This window comes from Typopeltis vanoorti, chromosome 5, assembly GCF_054136105.1.
Source record: "Typopeltis vanoorti isolate ZY-2024b chromosome 5, IOZ_Tvanoo_1.0, whole genome shotgun sequence".
NCBI classification, from domain to species: Eukaryota; Metazoa; Arthropoda; class Arachnida; order Uropygi; family Thelyphonidae; genus Typopeltis; species Typopeltis vanoorti.
The window spans coordinates 106125642-106150695 of record NC_143553.1 but is presented as its reverse complement, the minus strand read 5'-3'; the positions used below and the strand labels follow the sequence as shown (position 1 = coordinate 106150695).

Below are 25054 nucleotides of genomic sequence, written 5' to 3'. Positions count from 1 at the left end.
TTTACCATGGACATGCGGCAACCAGTGCCCAACCTTGTCAACATCGGCACGTCGCGTGTTCTTTTAAACTACCCCGGGGTACAATGGCAATGCTTGCGATGTGGCTCGATTGAACATCTGGGGAGTGACTGCCCCCGAGCCAAGTGCTTCAACTGCGTCGGCGCCGGGCACATCTCTAACCAGTGCCCACACCCCTGCCGTAAATGCTCTGCCAAGACCACAAAGTAACATCTTGTCCACTATGAACATTTGCAGAGCGGGCAGGGACGCCCATTGATGCACTCTCTTCGCAGCCTGCCCGAGATGCTGCATCTCCAGATCTACCTACCAACAGCGGGGAGAAGAAGTTTACCCAGACCATCTTGGGTAAAATACCGAAGCGACAATCTGCAGCAACACCAGCAGAAGGAACTGTTTCCTCCCCAGCAACAACATCCACTGAAGAAACAGTCCCCCCCCTCGGCAACTTCCAGTGTTCCACCACCACCACCATCGGAACAAGAAACACCTACAGTCGAGGGGAGTACAGAAGAAGCCATGGATAGTGAAACAACAACAGCTATCCCCCCCCCCCCTCAACAACATCAGAGGAAGCGTTCACGCTTCTCAGACTTCCCCTGCAGTAGCCAGCATTCCTCTCCCTGCAGAACAAAAGACACAGGAGGGGGTACAAGACCTTCCACCTCCTAAAGAACCTCCCAAAAAAAGGAAGGAAGTGGCTTCCCCAAAAGCCGCGAAAAAACACCATCGAAGCCACTCCAGGAAGAGCACGGACTCCACAACATCGGAGTCCGAAATGGAGGTGGAAACCCCTTCCAGACATAAAGAAAGTGTCAATTCTAAAATCAAGAAATTTACCGGCTCTCAGTTTAATCTCTATGACTACGACATAAAAGACAACAAGATCGTCAGTTTTAAGATCAAGAACATTCGCCACGAGTTCGAGGTGCTCTCGAGCTCGTGTGGTAAACGGGAAGCCGGTCTGCAGGGAGCTGGATATTCTACCTCCCCCCTGCAAATCGATAACTTAGTCAAGTATGTTAAACAGCTTTGCATCAAAACATCATAATGCCGCCACCCCCCTTTTGTGTTGCCTCTCTTAACATCCGAGGGCTCCGTTCATCATTAAAACAAGAGGAGGTGTGGAAGCTTATGCTAGCGTTTAACATCTGGCTCTTGTTCCTGCAAGAGACACATTTCTATCATTTCAAAGATATGCAGGAACTGAGTCATAAGTACCCCGTCCATTCATTCTGGAGTTTCGGCACAAATACCACTGCAGGGGTCGGGGTACTTATGCTAGCCCCCCCTCCTCGGAGCCTTCCATAACATCCAGAGGGATACAGAAGGGAGAGTCCTTGCCGTCGACTGGAAGTACCGGGGCTGTACCACCAGGTACATTAACATCTATGCCCCGGCAGACCGACCATCTAGGCCTGCATTCTTCCAGTCGCTTCACAACTACTTGTACGGCGCCCATCACGTCATCTTGATGGGGGACTATAACTGCGTGGCAGACCAGGCCTACGATAAAGTAGGGGGAAATCCGAATACAGGTACTGCTGGCTACAGACAACTGGAAACCCACATCAGGAATCTCCAGTTGTCCGACATCTGGAGGGCTCACAACCCCTACTGTCGGGATTACACCTGGACAGGCCAAGGCATCGGCACACGGATCGATCGCTTCTACTTGTCACCATCTCTTGTCTCCAGAGCCGAGACAATAAGGCACGTTCCGATTAATTCTACCATCTCGGACCACAAATTAGTCGTGCTCAGTTACCATCCATTAGAAGCCGTAGATGTTGGTCTGGGCCCCTGGAAGTTACCACCAGACTTCCCGTCCCTGTTCTCAGCCAAGCTTAACCAACTGTGCTCCACCTGGTGCACCGCTGGCTGGGACTGGGATGCCTGGGCACAACTAAAACTTAACATCAAAGAAAACATGATAAAATGGGGCCAGGAACGTGCCTTCCTCAGAAGAGCTCGGCTCCGTGACCTTTACAAGGAGAGGAGCTGGTTCGTGGCTAGCCAACGCCAAAGTTTTCCATGTCACAACGCCATCCGTGACATTAATCTCGACATCGAATTGGAGAGACAGAAGCAGGTGGAAGAAAAGAACACTAAGATCCGTCTCCACCTCCGCTCGGAAGATAGGCAATCGGCTGCTTTTTACAACAGGCATTACGTCAACTTCCGGCAGGAGCGAACCATCACTACCATCAAAGAAGGCAGACGTGATCACACCACAACACCTGACATCATGAACGCCTTCTGGGGGTACTACAGTCAACTCTATCAAGACAACAGTACCCCCCAGGATTACTTCTGTTGGAATATTGACTCCTTCCCTGCGCACATCCAAGCAGGGTTGGATGCACCGTTTACAGTGGCCGAAATAACATCAGCCTTCAAACAGTGCTGTACAAAGAAAGTGCCTCGGCCAGACGGCTTAAGCACGGAACTCTACCGAGAGGCCTGGGACCACATCCTCCCTATTCTCGTGGCAATCTTCAACACCTTCCTTATCACCGGAAACTTGCCACGGGAATTTCTGGAATGCCCTACCGTCTTCATCCCGAAGACCAACAGGGACCCATCCATCATCAAGAACTGGCGTCCCATCAGTCTGTCGAACACGGATTACAAGATCCTCGCCCGTGTTCTCAACAACAGGCTGAAGATCGGGATGAGGTACATCATCAAAAGCACACGAGTGTATGGTGTTCCTGGTCGATCGATGGAATTCAATCTCATCCTCATCAGAGAAGTGCTACGTCTGGTTAACATTAAACAGTACTCCATGCCATTGTTGACAATTGATCTCAACCGAACGTTCGACAGCGTCCGGCATTCCTTTCTCTTCAACATCCTAGAGAAAGTCGGGGTCAGCAGTGGACTCCTGAACATCATCAGAGGAGGCTACAACAACAGCTCTACTCGCCTCCTCATCAACGGACACCTATCTGACCCCATTACCATCCAGAAAGGGGTCAAACAAGGGTGTCCCCTCAGTCCGCTGCTCTTTGCACTAGCCCTTGAACCGTTCCTGTGGGCTGTGAACAACTCTCATGTGGTTAGAGGAATTCCACTTCCTCTCACCACGGATGATTCCAAGGTAATCGCCTACACGGATGACATGGTGGGCACTCTTAGGGACAACGACTCCGTACTTAACTTCTTTAACATCCTGAAGAAGTTTAAAGTGTCGGGGCTAACATCCAACCCCGACAAAACCAAGATCAAGTTGTACAGAGTATGGGACCTGCACAACATCCCTGCAGGCCTCGTCCCTACTGCCGACCCCCTCACCATCCTGGGGGTCCCGTTTGAAGAACAGCCCGTGCTCAACATCGAACATCTCGACAACAAGACCGTCGAGAAACTCAAGGACTGGAAAAATGGACAGCTGTCACTCTCCTCCAGGGCTACTGTCATCAAAACCATCGTATGCCCTGCGCTTCAGCATGTCCTGAACATCACCAACATTAGCGAGGATCAGGAAATCCGGCTCTACAGGAAGCCCCTGAAGTTCTTCTGGGGCAATCTACGCCAGGAAGTCGATCTCAGCATCCTTCAACTTCCGGAGAAGCAGGGGGGGGGGGGGGGCTTCGGCCTCCCATCCTTTAACATCAGGTACCTAAGTAATACCGCGTTCCATCTAAACAGGATACTGCAGACTACACATCCCTGCAGTTATCCTGTGCGGTATTTCTTGGGTCACAAACTTCTCCTTTTTTGGGATCCCAGTCCACCAGGGTCCTAAGGCAGACATTGTTCCAGAAGATTACAACAGATTGTGCCAGCTAATGCAACAACTCCGCTCGTCGGGTGTGAACATCGCCGCGATCCGGAACAGTTCAACATGGTATGAACATTTATTTAACATCCTTCATACCGACGTTCCGGATCTAGGAACTGACAACAACATCCTCTTCGGCCACCTCTCCAAACATCGAGGCTACCCGTCGAGAAAGGACCTGGCATGGAGGATAGCATATGGACACCTTCCAGTGAATGTGAACGGATGGTGGTTCAACACCTTGAACCCCCTATGTGACTTCTGTCAGAGCCCGAACACCGTGGAGCACACCATCTACCGGTGTCCAATTTCCATCTTTATCTGGAGGAGGTTAAGCGACGTGCTCCGCATCCCCCTCCTACTGCAGGAGCAGATCATCTTCCTGCAGTTTGCTCCACCAGCCAACAACAGGCAGAAGTTGCTAATCTTCATAATAAATGAGCTTAAGTATCACATCTGGAAGGTAAGGAAAAAATTTTCTAACTCTGCTAATCCTCCCAGTCTGTTGGATCTCTCCCAGATCGTATTTTATATGTTCTACAGTTCCTTAAGGAGGTTTTTATATCTCGAAAGAGAGGCTCTGGGTGACACCCTATTTAAGAACAAGTGGTGTTCACCTCCAATCCTGTGCAGTGTCAGACATAATAACATCAAGTTCTGCCTGCTGCTGCTTTAACATCTCCATCTGCAGCAGCAGCTCCACTCTGAGTCATTTCCTTGGTCTCTGCGTCCCCCATGAGGTCTGTTTTGTTCCCTGGTCTCCCACGGAGGTAGTTCGGAGGAAAAACCCAGGCAGCGAAGGCTTACTCAAGGCGGGCTGCCCTGAAGGGGCAGGTCACCTGGGCACCGGCTACCTCCGTGGTCATTTCCATCTTGAGAGCCAGGCAGCGAATCGGGGTGAAAGAGTAGCATCTGATAGCGCGGAGCTAAATAGATGTCAGATATGAGCTGAGGCCTACACTTCCTTATTCCTACTCCCCACCTCCCCACCCGCCCTTCCTATCCTATCCCCTCTCCTCTCCTTTTCCCCCTTTCCCATCCCACCCATTTCCCCACCTCAACCTCTCTGTCACTGCCCTTCCCTTCTTTCCCTTTTCTAATGGGGCACTCTGACCCCACTTCTTTTCAGTAGGCCAATGATGGGATTTCCCTCACTTTCACCCTATTCGCCAAGACGTGAAAGACAGCTCCAGTTCGAAGAAGAAAGAACCTGTGCCTACCAGTCCAAAAGAGGATCCATTTCCCGCAGCCCAAAGAGAGAGCTCCATGCTCACTTTCTACAGAAGTACCTCGGCGTTGGTAAGACCTTTTTTCTTATTATTGGCTCTTTTACCCATTCCTTCTGGTATCTCTTCGCTTGTTGTGAGGGACACCGGGCGTTCCCTGACTTCGCCCTCCTTTACTTCCCCCCCCCCTTCTACAGCCAGTAGTTAGGTCTTCCCCAACAATGCCGTTATTCTTACCCAGAACTAGAACGCTTGGCATCGAAGTCAAGCGGCTCTCAGATGAGCGGACGTTAGTGAAAGCTCTGATTGATACAGTAGGGGCAGAAAACATATACGGTTTCACATCGTACTCAAAAGAAAGATTCCAAATTGTAGTCAAAAATGACCAAACAAGAAGCAAATTATTAGAGGGTTTCCCCTGTGCGGGACAAACGATCAAACCTTATTTAATAATGAGTTTACAGAAAATGTTAAGAATAACTAGATTTCCCTTGGAATACCTGGAGAATGAAGACAACGTCAAGAAATATTTTAGCCAATGGGGCGATATTATTAGTATCAAAGCATTTGAACATGCTGATTACAAAGGCTGGAAAACAGGCGACATTGAAATACCGATGGATATGAAAAAGGAAGTTCCCAACTTCATTTTAGTGGGCCAAACAAGGGTCATGGTTAACTACCCGGGTGTTAAAAGATTGTGTTTCCGATGTAACTCTGAGGGTCACCTAGGGGCAGAATGCCCAAAACTACAGTGCAGAAATTGCAAATCAACAGAGCACAAAATAGTAAACTGCACAGAAGCTTGTCTTAAATGTGGGGACGTGACCCATAAAGTGGACACGTGCTCACACAGAACACTCTCAGAAGCAGCTGGAGGGACCATAATACCGATCAGGGCTATACCCCTCGGTAAACCTGAGGTATCATCAGGGAGCGATTTTCCAGAGCTCCGGCAACAGGCCAAAAAAGAAACACTAGCAGAAAACACAACCTCCATGAAACCCGTAACAGGTAAGACACCCAGGGCAACCCGCCACATCAAGAAAATAACAGCCAACTTCGAAACCCGCAGCAAAGAGGAAGAAGTCATAACAACCAGCGCCCCAATAAAGCGCACAAGAGAGGCAGAAACAGAAGAGGCAAAAAAGGCTAAACAAAGCAGCCTGCTCTCGTTGGAAGATGACATGGACAACATCCAAACTACAAGCCAACGCGAAGGCACCCAGTCCCTTGAGGAGGCGGTAACAAAGACAGGAAACCTATCCCCAGCAGCAGACCAACCTGCAGAACCCCATTCACATATCTGCAGCACAGACATTTATAGCATCACAGAAATGGAATTTCAAAACGACCTCGTTATGGATATTCCAAACAGCTCCGATAGTGAATCATAGGTGGAACATGTAGAGCAACAAACAGACAACACCCCCCATTCCTCCAAATACCAACATGGATTTTAAAATTGCCACTTTAAACACCAACGGTTTACGCAACCCCTTCGCACAAAGCACTGTCTGGAAGCTAATGTTAAGGTACAAAATTAATATCCTCCTGATTCAAGAAACCCATTTTTATAAGCATTGGGACGTGGAGAACTTCTCGAGAAGCTACCCAGTCACCAGCTACTGGTGCTTTGGGGATGCTCACTCGCAAGGGGTGGGGATACTAATTCGCCCCCCAATCGCGGGGGGGGGGGGTCTTCAATGTCCAGAAGGACGCCATGGGACGTCTAATAATGGTAAACTGGAAGTACGGTGGCCGTACCATCCGGCTTGTTGCAGTATACGCCCCGAACAGCCCATACCACAGAAGCAGTTTCTTCTCTGCCCTTGAAAACTACCTCTTGGGAGCAGAACACCTAATAGTAGCCGGGGACTGGAATTGTGTGGAAGACACACGTTAGGACAAAGTAGGTGGGAACGCAAACTCCGGAACCGGCGGAACCGCCGCTCTAAAAAGATGCTGTGTAAATTTTGATCTCGTCGATGTCTGGAGGAGGAATAACCCATCGAAGGTAGAAACAACGTGGTGCCGCGGCCAGATATCGACGAGACTAGATAGGGTGTACGTGTCCCAAAACTTGGAACGGTATGTTCAAAGGACACGTCACACCACAGCACACAACATGTCAACAGACCACAAATTGGTCATTTTAAAAATTACACTCCCAGAGGTTATGGAAACAGCCAGAGGTCCTTGGAGGCTTCCTCCTACCTTTCCCAGTCTTTTTAGCGACCAGCTACGGAAACTCTGTGATGAATGGACAAACATCAACTGGGACTGGGAAAACTGGCTGCACTTTAAGTGGCAGGCTAAGGAACTGTTTCAAAAATGTGGGCGTGAAAGGGTCTACCAACAACGTAAATGGCTGAGGGATCTCTACAGGGAACTCGGCTGGTACCGGTCAAGCAAACGGAGCGGAGTTCCTTGCGGACATCTTATCAGACAGGTAGAAATAGAACTGCAGCAAGAGCAGCAGAGTAGAGTCGATGACCTCGACTTTCGCACGAGACTCTATCTCAGAAATTTGGAAACACCCTCCGCCGCATTCTACAATCAACAACGGGTGGCAGCAAACGATGAAAGAACGATTTACCAGATCGAGGAGAAAGGCCAGATTCTAAATTCAACCCATGAAATACTCCGTCACTTTCACCAGCAGTATCTCGGCATCTTCGCTGACCAGCAGGGCACAGATGACTTCAGTGAGTGGGACGTCAAACTTTTTCCGAGCATCTTAGCGCCCTGCATGACAGGCCGATAACTGCAGCTGAAATAAAAGCCACATGCAAAACGATGAAGCCAAAAAAGACCCCAGGGCCAGACGGACTGGGGATAGAATTCTATAGATCTATCTGGGACCTTGTACTGCCAGCACTAGTAAAGATCTTTAACGAATTCCTCACTTCGGGAAACATCCCCGAGGAATTCGCTAAGAGCTATACAATCTTTATCCCCAAAAAAGACCGAGATCGGACCTTGTCAAATAACTGGTGTCCCATCTCCTTAACTAACCTAGACTATAAACTTTTCGCAAAAATCATCTGTACACGCATTAAGGGCGGTATAGAAAACATAATAACAAGTTCACAGGTCTATGGAATCCCAGGTAGATCTATGGAATTTAATCTCTTCCTGCTAAGAGACCTAATCAGACTGGCCAAGGAAAAAAAATACCCCCTGGCACTTCTCTCCACCGACCTGCAAAAAAGCGTTCGACAGCGTCAGCCACACGTACTTACAGGACACCCTAAAAAAAGTAGGCATAGGCCCGAGACTTCGGCGTACAATTAAACATATGTATGCGGGGGCCTCGACACAACTGTCTATTAATGGGTTTCTGACAGAACCAATCCGTATAAAGAGAGGGGTTAGGCAAGGCTGCCCACTAAGCCCCCTTCTCTTTTCCCTAGCATTAGAACCCCTCATCAAAAGAATAGAGAACACCCCTGCAATTAATGGTATTCCACTGCCCCAAGTTTCCAAACAGTGCAAAATAGTAGCATATGCAGATGATGTAGTGGCCACACTCAGAGACTCTGAGTCTATCTGCATCTATCTTGACATACTGCAAAACTTCAGCATAGTCAGTGGCCTCCGAGTTAATGCACAAAAAACCACAATCAAAAATTTTGGAAATTTCCATAACACCGGACTTCCCTACGGTTTAGCGCTGCATATGCAGCCGCTAACAATACTAGGAGTTCCCTTTTCTCAGTCGCTAGCTTTACCAGTTAAAAAATTACGAGGAAATAAGTATGGAAAAGATAAGTCTATTCAAACCAACCTTTTTCTCCTTTTATGGCAGAGCCACAGTGATAAAAACAATCATTACCCCAATGCTGATGCACACAATCAATATCACAGGCATCACACTGCTACAAGAAAACCAATTATCCAAAAAACTCATAGATTTCTTCTGGAATGAAAAAAAACATGAGGTTAAAAAACAATACCTGCAACTAAAACATGAAGAAGGGGATACGCTCTGCCTGATCTCAAAAGCTTGCTTTATGCAAATACATTCAAAACCATACGGAAGGCCTTAAACTCAAACCATATTTCAGGCCTCCTAATTAGATATTTTATAGGACTTTTCCTCCCCCTCTTTGGAACCACGGACTATGCTGGACCCCGTGCAAGGGTTGTGCCCAAGTGGTACCGCACACTAGTAAAATCACTCACAGTACTTAGAGACAAAGGAACAGAAATCCTCACACACAAACCGAAAGCAGTATACTGGGATTTCTTCCAACTCTCCAGGCGTGATACACCAAACCTCGGGATAAACGATGAAATTCTCTTTAAAAACATCAAGAATAGCTGGGGACAGCCTTTTCATCGGGATCTGGCCTGGCGAATAGCTTATGGGCGGCTCCCGGTGAAACAGGTTAAATCTAGGTACGTACCCAGTCCGTGCGATCCCTTCAGTGATGTCTGCTGGGGCGTGGAAACGGTGGAGCATTTCTTTTATTTTTTCCCACCAGCCCAACGCGTCTGGCAAAGACTGAGCACAGCACTGGGAATCCCAATGCTATCATTAGAGGAGGTCATACACCTGCAATTCCCGCCACCAGTCAACAAGACCCAAAAATTCGCCATTTTTTTAATTAACGTCTTAAAGTATCACATCTGGAAGGTACGGAAAAAATCCCAGGTACGGGACCCAAATTTAATGTACGGAATAAGGAAAGGTTTCTTTTTTTACCTTCCTAAATTTCTTGCGCAAGAGAGACATCTACTAGGCGACTTTAAATTTGTGAACAAATACTGCAAACCATCGAAAATATGCTTTCTTATACAGGGACGCATCAAGCCCTGTATATTTCTTTAGTATCTCCAAAACTCCACCTAACTCTCCCTAGGAAAAGTAACAATTACTCTGTTCTTCCTCGCCACAAAGCTTTCGCTGGCACGGTTTCCTTTACTCCAAATAAGGGGGGGTAGATCTGAGAACCCGGGCTGCGAAGGCTTACTGCGAGGCGGTGCTGCTCCTTGTGAGTGGCATCTCCCAGGCCAGTCCTCTACCCCATTCTAAGTCCCAGTGGTACCAGGTCTGCAAGTTCCTTATTTTGTACCCTTTCAGTTCAACTGACCGGACCTTAAGTCCTTTGATTTTTATGTAATTTAAAAAAAAAAAAAAAAAGTTCTAATTGAAATTATTGTTTTCAAAACAGGTCAATGGATCTCCTTCATAGATAACTGACAAAATTATTAAGGATAAATTTATAAGTGAACTATTAGTCAAAATTTTTATGGTTAAATTTTCTTTTTTTTTTTTTTAACAGATAAATTGAGAATATGTGTCACAGACCAATTAGCCATATAAGGCTAAACAGGTTGACTGAGGCCTCTTTTACCTCCTACTATCCTACTCTATCTTTCATTATTCTCCTCTCTTACTGTTTGCTGACCCCTCAGCATGCTTTATTCTCCAAAGGCCGATGATGAGAGACTGAACTCCCATTCGACCTCAATAAAGGTCGAAACTAGTCTGGGTAGTGGCCCTTCCCTTAATGCATAACATTAGACATATCTGCAAGGAGATGTGTTTTGCATTAAAGGAGATACTGAGACAGGAGTGTTGGTAGCTTGCTACACCTTTGCAACGAGTTGACCTGGTGTTGTATCACCTTACCCCAGTCCTGAAGATACTTTCAGGTGCAAACTTTGTTTGCTCACACTTGGATAAAGGATTAAACTAAATTTATGATACTCTAACCCAGTGAAAAATAAACTTTCATCATCCTCTGATGAGATGATCAAATCAATCCAAGATCCCCAATCCTTGGGTGTCCTCTGTTACAAGGCAGTTTTCTCTCAAAAGCTTAAAAAATTCATTTTCTTTACTTCAAGATGCTCTCTCATCATCCTGATCTATGACATCCAAAAAGTGTAACAACACCAGAAATCATTGATCAAGTGCATGATATGGTATTGGATGACCAGCGAGTCAAAGTGCATGAAATTGTTGAGACTATAGGCTTTTCAAAAGAACGTGCAGAATATATTTTGCATGAAGAATTGCAAATGAAAAAGCTTTGCCCAAGATAGGTGCCACGCTTGCTCACAGCAGATCAAAAACACACTTGCATAAAAATCTCTGAACAGTGCTTGGAGCGTTTTAACAAGAATAAAACTGATTTCGTGCATCAATTTATTACTATGGATGAAATTTGGATTCACCACTACACACCAAAATCCAAACAGCAGTCAAAACAGTGGACAGAAGCCGTTTGTTTAGCGCCAAAGAAGAAAAAGTCGGTTCCATCAGCAGGAAAGGTCATGGCATCAGTGTTTGGGATACTAAAGTTATTTTGTTTATTAATTATCTTGAAAAAGGGTAAAACAATAACCGGGGAATATTATTCCGATCTTTTAACCAGATTGACTAGATGAAAAAATTCGTGAGAAAAGGCCCGGTTTGCAGAAGAAAAAAATCATCTTTCATCAGGACAATGCATCTGCCACAAAAAATTTTGGCAATGGGAAAATTCAGGGATCTACACTATGAATTGTTGGAACATATACCCTATTTGCCAGAGTTGGCTCCCTCTTACTTCTATCTCTTCCCAAAACTAAAACTCTTCCTCAATAGTCAGCGTTTTTCTTCAAATCAAGAGGGGATTGCAGCTGTAGGGGTATTTTGCAGATCGTACTGAGAATCACTACAGGGACGGGATAATGGTGCTGGAATAAATGCATTAGTCTTAAGGGAGATTATATTGAAAAATAAAAATAATTTTGAAATTATAAATTTATTTTTTCATTGTTAGGCCGAGAACTTTTTAGACTACCCTTGTATATTACCATAATTAAAATTATCTATATGATCACCTTTTTCCTATTTGCTTGAATAATTTGCTTATACATTTCAATGTTACTCCCATCCACATAGCCAGGTTTATAACAATATCCAAGTATTTAATTCTATCCATTTCTACCTCAATGCCAACTATTTTCTGCTTGCATGGCACAATTCCTTTTCTATTATCAACAGCACTCCATCTCACACTATGTCTTTTTCTATCCTCATGAAAAACATCATATTCTTCCCAATTTCTGTCTCGGTTAATGAATTTGAGTGAACAAACTCAATCAATGCAACAATTTCATTCCCTTTATTTCTGATAATTCTAGCATTTGTATATAAACATGACAGTTCATTTCTGGGTGTATAACAACTTCCACTGATACTACTTCTTAGATGCAATTGCCCAGAAGACTGGAAATTTTTGATGATCACAAGCTCTACTCTGAACAATTTCAACCTATTTTATATAAACATTTTTTAAGAGCAAGCTAATAATAATAATGCATACAGTATTTTTCCAGATGCTATCTCATCATCCTAATCTATATTACCACCAATAAGTTCAAGGCTGCTTGAATAAAGATTCACCTCTTCTCTGCACATAATTCAATTTTTATCAGCAGAACTATTTCGATTGAGAAGAATAAATTTTTATTTTTTTTTTAAATTTTCCAAGTTTCAAATATTGTGCCATTTTTATTTGCAAAACAATCAGAAATAACAATAATAATTCAGTACACTTCAATGTAATAATTTCCAACATAAAATTTATCCTAGTTTTAAGACTAATCAATGAAAAATATTTCACTATTCACTACCTCCCCATTATGCTTCCACTTTCACTTGAAAAACACCTTTAAATGATAATTATTTCTTCAAGATTAATGGTGATCCTAAATAACAAATTTCATTACTTGATGAAATTTTGCATTTAGGATCACCACTAAAATTTATAGTCTTACAACTGGACAACTTTAATAGCTATATCTTAAAAAGAAAATCATATTTATAGTAACTGGTAATTAGCAACGCATAAAAAGTATATTAATTAAAGATAACTTTAACAAATAACTTCTATATTTCGGCAAAGTCACATTGCCATCTTCGGGAACATAAAGATATGGTATGTGCACGCAGGCACTAACAAAAGCAAATGAGGAAGAAAGCAAGAAACTACTATTGTTCCTAAAGTCCTAGTGGTGCCCTCTGGCGGGCTAATTTGGTTGTCTTGGCCGTTGGGCTGAAGTTCTCATAATGTAAGTCTCCCAAAAATGGGGTAGTTTCATGCATCCAAATTTTTTGAGGTTAGGAACGTTTTTTAGAGCTGCTGATGATTCCTTTAACAATCTTTCGTATTTAAACTTGCTGTGGTGTATTATTTTTGTTTTCTTCCAATGAATTCTACGGTGGGTATCTAAGGCATGGTCTGCTAGCCCAGAGCGGCTGTATTGGTGAAACCGGATGTAGTCTTGGTGTTCTGAAATCCTGATATTTGCTGTTCTGCCTGTTTGGCCAAAGTAGTACAATTTGCAGCTGCAAGGGACCTGGTATACACCAGGTAGGTCTAGGGGAAGTGGTTGGTCTTTGGTAGAGCGGATAAGGGATGCCAACTTTTTATATGGTCTGTAAAAAGAAGTAAGGTCATATTTTTTGAGGATATTGGTTATTTTCTCAGAGGTGCCATGGATGTAGGGGATGGTGATAGATTTGGTGTAATCTTTATTGTGGTGGGGGGGAGGGGGGGTTTGTGGTTTACTGGTTTTAGTATTTTTTGGATTTTTTAGACAACTAAATCGTCTGACGTTCCTAAAATGCTGCCAGGATAACAAGGTAATCTGACATAATTTGACACAATCCCTAATTGACACAATCCCTAATTGCCCAGAAGACTGGAAATTTTTGATGATCACAAGCTCTACTCTGAACAATTTCAACCTATTTTATATAAACATTTTTTAAGAGCAAGCTAATAATAATAATGCATACAGTAGCATCAAATTGAACCACCGTTTTACTTCACAGAAAGCTCTGCGCATTTATAATCGCACTAGCTTCGCCCTGTTAAGAGAACAAATTACTGCGACGCGTGTTCTCCTTGCCGACGAAAACAAAACCTTACGGGCGCTAGAGGAAGAGCTTTCGAATACACTTGGCCATGATCTATGGACGATACTTCATGATGTCTTGTGCGCATTGGCAAGAAAAGAATTCGAAAAAATACGAAGTCGGCACTTTTAAAAATACGAAACCTGATAAAGAATTCTACTTCCTTACAACAGCCGCCACTCAACACTGTAGTCAACCTCTCGTCGGTAGTTCCTGAAGCACTCACCACACTTGCACGTGGTCACAATTTCGCCCTAGCTCCTAAAAGAATACCTGCCAAAGAAATCACGATCCAAATAGAACGTGGAATTCGCAACCTTCCTAACCATATCGCCAACAACGTCAGACTGGATGTAGTCGGTGTTCTCACTAAAGCCAAACCTCCTAAAACCAACTTATCCAAAGACGAATATGCAGCCCTGCAAGAAATGAAGAATAACAAATTGAATATAATTTGTTATTCTCCCTATTGAATATAATCCTACCAGCTCTCAGATTAGAACTCTCCACAGACTCCTTAAGAAAGTCACTTCTTAGCCTGTGGAGATCACTAACAAACTAAAACTTTATAACTCTAGACCCCCCCCCGATTATATGGACTCCAAAAATACATAAACAAAATGTGACATTACGTTCCATAGTGGATGGCAGTGATTCCCCCACATATAAATTAGCCAAACATTTAGCCAAAAACGCTCACACACTATACTGGCAACACACCATCACACATAAAAAACTCAGCCCACTTTAAAGCCAGTATAGAAAACCTCTCACTCCAACACACTGACATAATGGTCAGTTTTGACGTCTCCTCCCTATTCACTAATGTCCCACTCAAAGAAACCCTAGAGCTCATCCAAGCCAAGTTTCCTCCCGATATCTCAGCCCTATTTCAGTTCACAATGAACTCAGGCTATTTCGTTTGGCAAGGAAAGTTCTACAAACAGATAGAGGGGACAGCTATGGGTTCACCACTTTTCCCACCCTTGGCCAATTTCTTTATGGAGACATTTGAAGAGAAAGCCTTAAACTCCGCCTCACAAAAACCCACTATTTGGCTTCGTTACGTGGATGATGTGTTCGCTATTTGGCCACGTGGCTCAGACACACTCCACTCCTTCCTAAAACACTTAAACAACCAACACCCCAGAGTCCAGTTCACCTTAGAAAAAGAGGAAAACAACACCCTCCCCTTCCTAGACACTTTAATCACCCGCCAGCTTGATGGATCATCGGTTTTCTCTGTTTACAGAAAACTCACCCATACTGGCAGATACATTCACCAGCAATCCCCCCCCCCCCCTCACAACAATATGGGGTTATAAAAACACTATATAACAGGGCAAAATTAATCTGCTCAGATGATAAGACCCTAACTACTGAACTAAACCACATCCTCAACACTTTCTTAGCCAATGGCTATAACCCCAAAAAAATCCAAAAAATACTAAAACCAGTAAACGACAACCCCCCCCCCCTCCACAATAAAGATTAAACCAAATCTATCACCATCCCCCTACATCCAGGACACCTCTGAGAAAATAACCAATATCATCAAAAAATATGACCTTACTTCTTGTTACAGACCATATAAAAAGTTGCCATCCCTTATCCGCTCTACCAAAGACCAACCACTTCCCCTAGACCTACCTGGTGTATACCAGGTCCCTTGCAGCTGCAAATTGTACTACTTTGGCCAAATAGGCAGAACAGCAAATATCAGGATTTCAGAACACAAAGACTACATCCGGTTTCACCAATACAGCCGCTCTGGGCTAGCAGACTATGCCTTAGATACCCACCATAGAATTCATTGGAAGAAAACAAAAATAATACACCACAGCAAGTTTAAATACGAAAGATTGTTCAAGGAATCATCAGCAGCTCTAAAAAACGTTCCTAACCTCAACAAATTTGGATGCATGAAATTACCCCATTTTTGGGAGACTTACATTATGAGAACTTCAGCCCAACGGCCAAGACAACCAAATTAGCCCACCAGAGGGCACCACTAGGACTTTAGGAACAATAGTAGTTTCTTGCTTTCTTCCTCATTTGCTTTTGTTAGTGCCTGCGTGCACATACCATATCTTTATGTTCCCGAAGATGGCAATGTGACGTTGCCGAAATATAGAAGTTATTCGTTAAAGTTACCTTTAATTAATATACTTTTTATGCATTGTTAATTCAGTAAACTAATTACCAGTTATGTTTGACCAATGTAAAAGCCTTGCTATTAAAACATATTTATAGTTATCATATAAAAATATCTTACTTCTGGAGGCCAAAAAAATTTCCAGTGCCACATTTTGTAAAAGGTATCGACGGCAAAATATTGCACGGATCTCAGAGAAATGCCACTTGCCATGCACATGATCACAATATTTGAGAACCTGAAATACAAGTTGTAATGTTATTAGGAAAGCTCAATAGTTTACAAAAGAAAGATTAAAACAAGAATGGATATTTAGATGAGGGTTGCATTAGACTTTCCCAAATTTATTAACACAAGACAAGAAATTATTCATTTACCTATACTTTGTCCCATAAATAATGATCTTGAGGATATAACTAAAGAATATGCTATCCAGTAGCATATTCTTTATACAGAATATTTAAATGTTGCAGGAGTTATGCTGTACCACATTACCTCCCATAGACCTGTAAGTGTTTTGGACAGAGAACTGAAATGCCAGATCTCTTCATCTATGTAATCCCAGAGATGTTTATGGGATTCATATTTGGAAAATTCATTGCCCATGTTAACACCTGTAAGTCATTATCATATTCATTGAACTACTACTGAATGATACTCTTAATGTGGCACAGAGCATTATTGTGTTGGAACACACCTGTACTATTTGAGAAAACTGTCACCTACGTAGTGAGTCTACCTGACCAGATTCAACGGTTGGGTACTCTGAAGCATTCACAATATGATCGGAGGGTGGTATCAGTGCTCCAAGAGATTCCTAAGAAAACGTCCTCAAATATTCTGCTGCCTCCTGCCTGTTTCTGCCTAAATAAGTGTCATGTTATGTTAGGAAAAAACTTTTTCCCCAGGCTCTCAGATGCACATTGTAGAATATGGCTATAGTTTGCATCTGATAGATGAAATCACTTTTTTTTTGTTTGCATTTCTCTCAACCTATAGCTTGCATCTGAAAGACATCATTAGACTGGCATAGCAAGAAATGAGATTCATCTGAACAGGCAACTTTTTTCCCCTAGTCTTCAATGGTCTCATGATGTTGCAAACTGCAGATGTAGTTGTCAATTATTATGTGTGATTATTGACACTTTGACTGGGTGCCTACTTTGGAGGTCCATATGGATGAAAGTAAATTCGATTGTGTCTGGGAAAGACACAAGCATTGATGAGGCATGCATATGAGCTACTGGAGCTCTTGGGACACCTTAAAGAGAGCATTCCATGAACAGCCTACAATACTGATAGTTTACTGGATATTATCACCTGCAACCAATACCCCACAATCAAGCCTTTTTCAAAGTTCATTAGATCATAACCCTTGCCCTTGTAGATAATCAACTTAAAATGAACCAGTATATCATACACCTCCTGTATTATAAAGCTGACTTTCATTGTGATACAAGTGCCACTTAGTGGGATGGAACAGTTGACTTCTGAAATAATGAGTGGTTATTATTGTCATTATTATTTTTTTGTTTGGATTTTTTGTTTAAATTACTCACACTTCCTAAAGGAATCATGTGAAAGATATTTTTTGGTTTTTTTAGCCTTACAAGTTTTTATTAGCACACTGCAGTCATGAAATAATTACAGTCATGCTATGTTTTCAGTTTGATTTTTTTTATACCCTTTGCAATCAAGTCTTAAGAAACTTTATTACTATTTTGAGAAGTTGGGAAATACATTCTTAATACATCCAGATAGATGAAATAAGACCAGGAACATGAAATATTGTAGAATTCGATGCAGTAGGAATTTTTTTCTTAACTTTGTATCGACTTTTACAGAGGTCACAAACATTGTATATAGAAGGATATTGTAATTTAACGCTGATTGTGGATTTTTGTTATTATGAATTTTGTATATAAGTTTTATATTAATTCTGTAGTTATAATAATTTGTGATTTTAAAAACCATGCAAGTAGATACTGAAACAGTAGGAATGTTAAACTGTATATTTCAAGAGCAATGCCTTAGAAAGCGGCTCGTCATTTGAAGTGGTTCCAATTTCAAAGAAATAGTTTAGAAGCTTTGTTTATAAAAAGTAAAGTGCCATCAATTGTTCGAGCTTAACCTAATGCATGTCTCAAGGACAGTGCAATAAGAGGTGATGAACATCTAAGGATGGCCCCCCGGTTCGTAAATAAGATTGTTTTTGTGTGTTCTGTGGAAAACAGAAGTAATCAACAACTCTGAAGGTCACATCCCCTTTTGAACGGGAATGTTAGGGGTTCTCAATCCTTAATCCAAGGCCCACAAGAGGAAGTGTAAGAAAGGATCAAGAAAAACTTGAGGGTATGCAGAAACGCAAAGGCAGTATGCCGGTATGCAGTGTGAGGTGGGACAGAAAGAGCATCTCCTCTTGTAGTGTCGGGATCCAGCATCACAGATGCGGGTCCGTTGGACGCCCGGAGAAAAGTCGAACCATAATATGCATCAGGTCCCAGGAAATCTCCACCATGATGCAACAGAGCTAACGAAAAGGAAGCCCGCATGAATGTTGAGTCCCAGGACTGAAAAGCAGTCGGTATCGGTGTAATATGCTCCAAGCCCCAAAATTCCTCCAAGATGTGACACCACTAAAGAATAAGAAGCCTGCACGAGTTTTGAGGTCCAGGATGGAAAAGAAGTCAGTGGAACCAGATAAGAGATGAAAGAGTCAGTTCAGATATATGTGTCAAGAGAAGAACTGTGAGTAAAACCTTTATGTGTATCTTTAACACTGTGGAAGAGTGACTGATATTTGGTGGGACATTTACAAAGTTAAATTGTGATTATTTGTTCCGGATTAAGAGGCTGAAGAATAATTGGTATAATTTAGATATGAGAAACTTGTTGATTGAAGTATATATATATTGCATGAACAAATTAGTATTGGGATGAGAACATAGATTCTTGTATGATAGTATTGCTGCATGTATTTTATGTATGTACAATGTATGAGATTTATTCAAATTAAGTGGATATTGAATCCAACATTATTTCTTAGCCGAATAAGAAACTCAAAGATAGAAAATCTATCTACGAGTTTCATGCCAATAGAAAACTATAAACGTTCGGCGAGTCCAAGTAAAAGCCAGTAGGTGATACATGCTGGGGCAAGTCGTAGTAAAGGTGGAGTAAGCTCTGATCACTGTCCTTAGTATTTTCCCATATAATGTAAAACACATTTCCTACAATGTACGAGATGTGAATGATATTCTTAATATGGCATAGAGCATTATTGTGCTGGAACACACCTGTGTTCCAGTAAATACTGAGGTTGCAGTAATACAAAACTTATTTCTTTACTGTACGAGAGTCGCCAAAAGGTGCACTAATAAATTACTGAGATAAAGAGCCAATAGGCTTCACTTTGGAGAAGTAAATTTATTCAAATTAAGTGGATATCGAATTTATTAGTGCTCAGTAATAACCTGTAGTAATTTAAGAAAAAGTGTGAAGCGTAAGATTAGAGCATAAAGAGAAAGTAAAGCAAATAGAGCATAAAATTAAAGTAAAATAATAGTGTGATAATATTACAAAGGAGCCAACAGATGGTACATTTACAATATGACCAAAAACAATACACTGACTCAAAAGCAAATCCTTATTGTTGTAGTATATGTTTTCCAGTAAACTTTTAATGAGCAATCACACACAGCATGATACTGCCAATTTAGATAAAAAGAAATTAAGGTGACTTTATAAGAGGAATACAAAAAAATAATAAAATTGGCCAAGTGGTTAGCGTATCTGCTCTCTCTCTCTCTCTCTCTCTCTCTAGAGAGAGAGAGATATCTGCTCTCTAGCGTATCTGCTCTCTAGCCAAAAGACTGCAGGTTTGAATCCCGCCATGGGCATGGATGCTTGTGATTGTCAGTGAAAATACTAGTGGTGGTGGTTGGTGGTAGATGGCACTGGTGTAGATGATGAAGGTAGTTGCGGTTAGCGGAGTGGTGGAGACGGAGAGCTGTAGAGCAGGCGCCCTCACTTGATGAGTCTTTAAACTCCCTGGAGGTGTCATGTAATAATAATTTTAAAAAAATAAAATAATAACATAAATAAAAATAAAGTAATAAATAAATAAATAAATGATGATGTTATTGTTATTATTATTACAGTGAGTTTTCAATTATCTGATCTTCAATGAATGAATGAATGTTCAATTAACCTGTTTATATTTCGCTGAATTTCAAATCAGCATCATTAGAGCACAACATAGCATGTATATGTTGTATCGGTGAATAAGCTACTCCAAACTTGTGCTCCTCAGTTTACAGTTATTGCGAGTGTTTTTTCATCGAAATTAACCTCAAACGGAAACCATAACAGCAGGTGCTGAGCAGCAGAATACTCCAGCACAACCTGTAAGTAATTATAGTGTATTAAATCAGCTATCTTTCCAATTCTCAATCAGCCACGTGTAAGCGCTCACGATGCCTACCGTACACAGCAAAGATGGCAGCATCAAAAGCCAATGGTGAACGAGCACCACGTGTCTCGCCAGGAAAGTGCCGTCGATCACCGCCGACAAACCGTGCCGCAGCTGCAAAACTGGTGTTAAAGACAGAAAAAAAGGCATATTCCACGAGTTGTTGCCACTGGCTGCACGCTTCCTGCTGAAAATAGACAAAGCTGCACAAAAGCTACTTATCGAACTTAATCAGCCGTTCTTCTGTTCGCTGTGCCTCCCTTCGGTACAACAACTTATGAACATAGGTAAACATATCGAAAACCTCGAACAGCACATCAATGCTTTAAATGAAACTTTTACCTCCAAAATACGTGCAGTCGAAGCTAAGCTAGAACAAATTGAAAACCAGCGCAACACAAGCTCCACTTCGCCATCAAAAGAACTTCGCGATTTAATCGCATCAATGGTAAATGACTTGATGGAGGCTAAACACAAAAAACTCAATGCCATCATTTTGAACTTCCCGACAGAAAACAGAAAATCATTACAAGAGGACAACAACAAACTAGCTGAAGAATGCGACATCGATCCTAAGAATATCGTCAGGTGCCATCGTTTCAGACATATAAATAAAAGAAAGGATGGAATGAACTTTCCACGCCTAGTAAAAGTGACTTGCGACATGCCGTCAAGCACATCAAAAATAATTAACAGAGATCAACAGCAAGTTCAAAGACACCTGTCCCCAATCACGCATACATGCACAACCAGACTTATGATTTGCACAAAAGGAACAAAGACGCCAGCTTCGAAGACAACTTGAAGAAAAATGTCAAAATAGTGACAACAGTTAGGCCAATGACTACAGACAAGATAAACTGGTGAAAAAACCAAGTGATGCCACTAGCAGCCACAATGGAGACGAGCATGCAGGCACCGCATAGGAAACGTGCAAGACCCATGTGGTCCAACATATGACTCACAAAACCCTACACATACACTTCATCAACATCTGTGGCCTAAACTCCAACCTGAATAGTGTCCACTACCACCTACAGTCTACCAAACCCTACCTACTCTTCCTGGCAGAAACTCAAATCTCACCTCCTCCCAGCACTACTTATCTCAACCTTCCCCTTCCAAACTACTCACTCTTTAACAACCGTCGTCCTAAGGGTGATGTCTGCACATACATCTGCTCTGACATACCTTGCCAGAGAGCAACCAACCTAGAATCACCCAACTTTGACCTTCTTTGTTTGAAAATATCCCTTCCCCACTCAGTCCAATTCATCTGCTGTCTCTATTGCTCCCCAACACAAAAAACCACCCTGAGCTCTTTAATTTCCTCTCCCTAAAAATTGACTTTCTCCAATTCCACTTTCCCAACAGCGAAATCATCCTCCTAGGAGATTTTAATGTTCACAACACTAGTTGGCTTTCCTCTTCAAGTTGTACAGATCTTGCAGGCAGAGATGCTGAAACATTTGCCATCACTAACAACCTTACACAACTTGTCCAGATGCCAACCAGAATACTAGATAATCCAAACCACTCCCCAAACACCCTAGATCTCTTCCTCACCAATGACCCCTCCAAATACACAGTGAAAGTAGTGAGCCACTTGGGCAATTCTGACCACAACCTAATGCTCATCTCCTCCCCCATGCAACAATGTTTATACAGACACTCCCATACAAGCGTAGTTTGGCACTATAACGGTGCCAAGTGAGATAGCCTCAGCAACTTCTATGCCACATTCCCATGATTGGACTATTGCTTCCAACCTTCTAACCCAAACATATGCACCGAGCTTATTACCAAAGTAATCCTCACCGGCATGAATACACACATTCCATGCAACACTCTGAACTGCTACTCCGCAATAAAACCCTAGTTCTCCAAAAGATGTGCCAAGGTTGTAGAGATGAAACACCAGACATACCATAACTGGCTGAAATCAAGAACCTCATCCTCCTTCAAAGCTTACACCAAAGACTGTAATATATGCAAAAAAACAATCAACGCTTTCAAAGCAGAGTTTGAAAGAGCATAAAGCAGGAAACTAGCAGCCTGTCCAAACGGCAGCCGAGCCTTTTGGTCTCTTGCCAAAGCAATTGGCCGTAACTTCTGTCCAACACTGTTCCCACCCCATCATACCCAGATGGCTCTACTGCATCATCACCCACAGAAAAAGCCAATCTTCTGGCTTTATACTTTGCTTCAAATGCATGAATAACTGACGATGGTAAATGTCCTCCAACCATTCCAGACACCAAACATACAATACCCCTATATCCTTTTGCCAGGATGAGATCAGAAAAATACTGTCCAAATTAGACACAAAAAAGTCTCCTAGCCCTGATGGCATTCCCCCAATTTTTCTGAAAGTTTGTGCTCCAGAACTGACCCCTATCCTATGTCACCTATATATCCTCTCTTACTCCACTGGAATTTATCCCACAAACTGGAAATTGGCCTATATTCAGCCCATTCTCAAGAAGGGTGATGAGTCACTGCCATCCAATTACTGCTCTATCTTGCTTACCTCAGTCCTGTCAAAAGTCATGGAAAAAATCATCAATTCCCAACTCCTATACTATCTGGAAGACACTCACCAAATAAATGACCACTAGTATGGATTCTGCCACTGCCGATTAACAGGAGATCCACTCACATACATCACCCCATCTTTGGACAAATGCTATGGAGAGGTTTGACGAATCTCAAGTGGTTGCACTAGATATCTCCAAAGCCTTTGACTGGGTCTGGCACAAAGGCCTACTAGACAAACTACCATCATTCGGTCTGACCCAGGACTTCTGTTGTTGAATTGCCAGCATTCTGTCTGTATGCACACCCGTGTGTGATGGTGGATGGTTCACTATCATCTCAGCATTCAATTAATGCTGGGGTCCCACAAGGTTCTGTCCTCTCACCAACCCTCTTCCTGCTATATATAAATGACCTACTGCAATTGACCTCCAATCCAATACACAGCACACTATACTCCTCGCTTGCATTTGATAAGCCTTACCCTACACAACTCACCTCAACCTACAGAACATCAACCACCACCACCCTCAACTCGGATCTCCAAGCCATCCTACAATTGGGTTCGGATAACCTCATAAATTTCAGCGCCAATAAAACCCAATTCTGTACTATTTCCCATAAAAAAGAACCATTTTTTCCCAGTGTCCTTTTTGACGATACCCAAATTTCCAGACAGTTTGAGATCTCGCTTCTTGGAATCACCCTCACATCAAACCTCTCCTGACATAAACATATCACAAACATTGCATCCTCAGCCTCAAAAAAAACTAGGATTTCTCTTTCACTCAAAACCCCTGAACAGCTATTAACATTATATAAATCACAAATCCGCCCAGCTATTGAATACTGCTCCCACACATGGGATGGGGGGCCCCCTAAAAGCTCTCTCAAAATGCTCGACTCAATACAGAGGGAGAGCAATTAGACTCTCCCTCTGTATTGAGTCGATCCTCTGTATTGAATCTCCCCCCACTTTCACACAGGCGTATGGTCTCTGCAGTATGTACAGGGTGTTCGGGATAAATTTGACAGTTTCGTAAGGAAAAAGAAAATCTTCTTTGTATCTATTAAATTTAATGAATTGACAAAAAAACATTACAGGCAGAGTTAATTACAATACTATCAACAAGATTTACTCAAAATAACCACCATTAGCATCGATCACAGCTTCAATTCTGCTTCGGAACCTCGAACAAGCTGATGCTACAGTCTCCCTGGGAAGGGCCGCAAAAACTGTTTTAATTTTATCCATTAACTGGGCTTTTGTATTACTGGAAGTGCGATTGGTGTCTTTTTCAACTGCGCCCCATACAAAATAATCCATGGGGTTAAGGTCTGGGGAGTTTGGAGGCCAAACATTTGGACTGGTGAAGTCGTAGAAATTTTCAGACAACCATGTTTGACTTTTCCCAGAGGTGTGGCAAGGGGCCGAATCCTGCTGCCATACATACGGCCTACCATTGGCTACCCTTGTTATCCAGGGCTTGACTACAGTTAGCAACTCCATGAACAAAGCCCGAATTCCAATGCCAGGGTTCTTCAACACCTGTTCCTGCAGATTTGCGAGGAATTCTGCTGTACGAACGCAATCAGATCGTCTGCTAGGGATCTTTCTTCTTGCTACATCCTCGTAGTCACCATTGCAAGTCTCTAGTTCATGCCTGATTGTTTTTACTGTATTCAGGGAGCATTGGGCAGCAGTCGTAATATCCTTATTTTGATGGCGGGCACGAATCATCATGATACAAGTTATTCTCTTCCATGATTCAGGTGGGTTCCAGCTATCCATCCTTTCTGACATCTTGTATATGAATGAAGAAGGGTCCAAACTTTTAAATGAAGAGAAGTGTGTGTTAATACATGTAACTTACGGAAAAATATAATTAATTATAAATATGTCAAATTTATCCCGAACACCCTGTATATTCTACAAATA

General features: G+C 42.5%; 1 protein-coding gene across 1 annotated transcript in view; it reads right to left on the bottom strand.

Moving 5' to 3' along the window:
- rg (A kinase anchor protein rugose) overlaps positions 1-25054 on the bottom strand; it is a 1380990-nt gene that overhangs the window by 301245 nt on the left and 1054691 nt on the right. The window contains exon 37 of the mRNA XM_090393458.1: positions 16230-16347. Coding sequence (XP_090249584.1) covers positions 16230-16347 — 118 coding nt within the window. The remainder of the gene's footprint in view (positions 1-16229; positions 16348-25054) is intronic.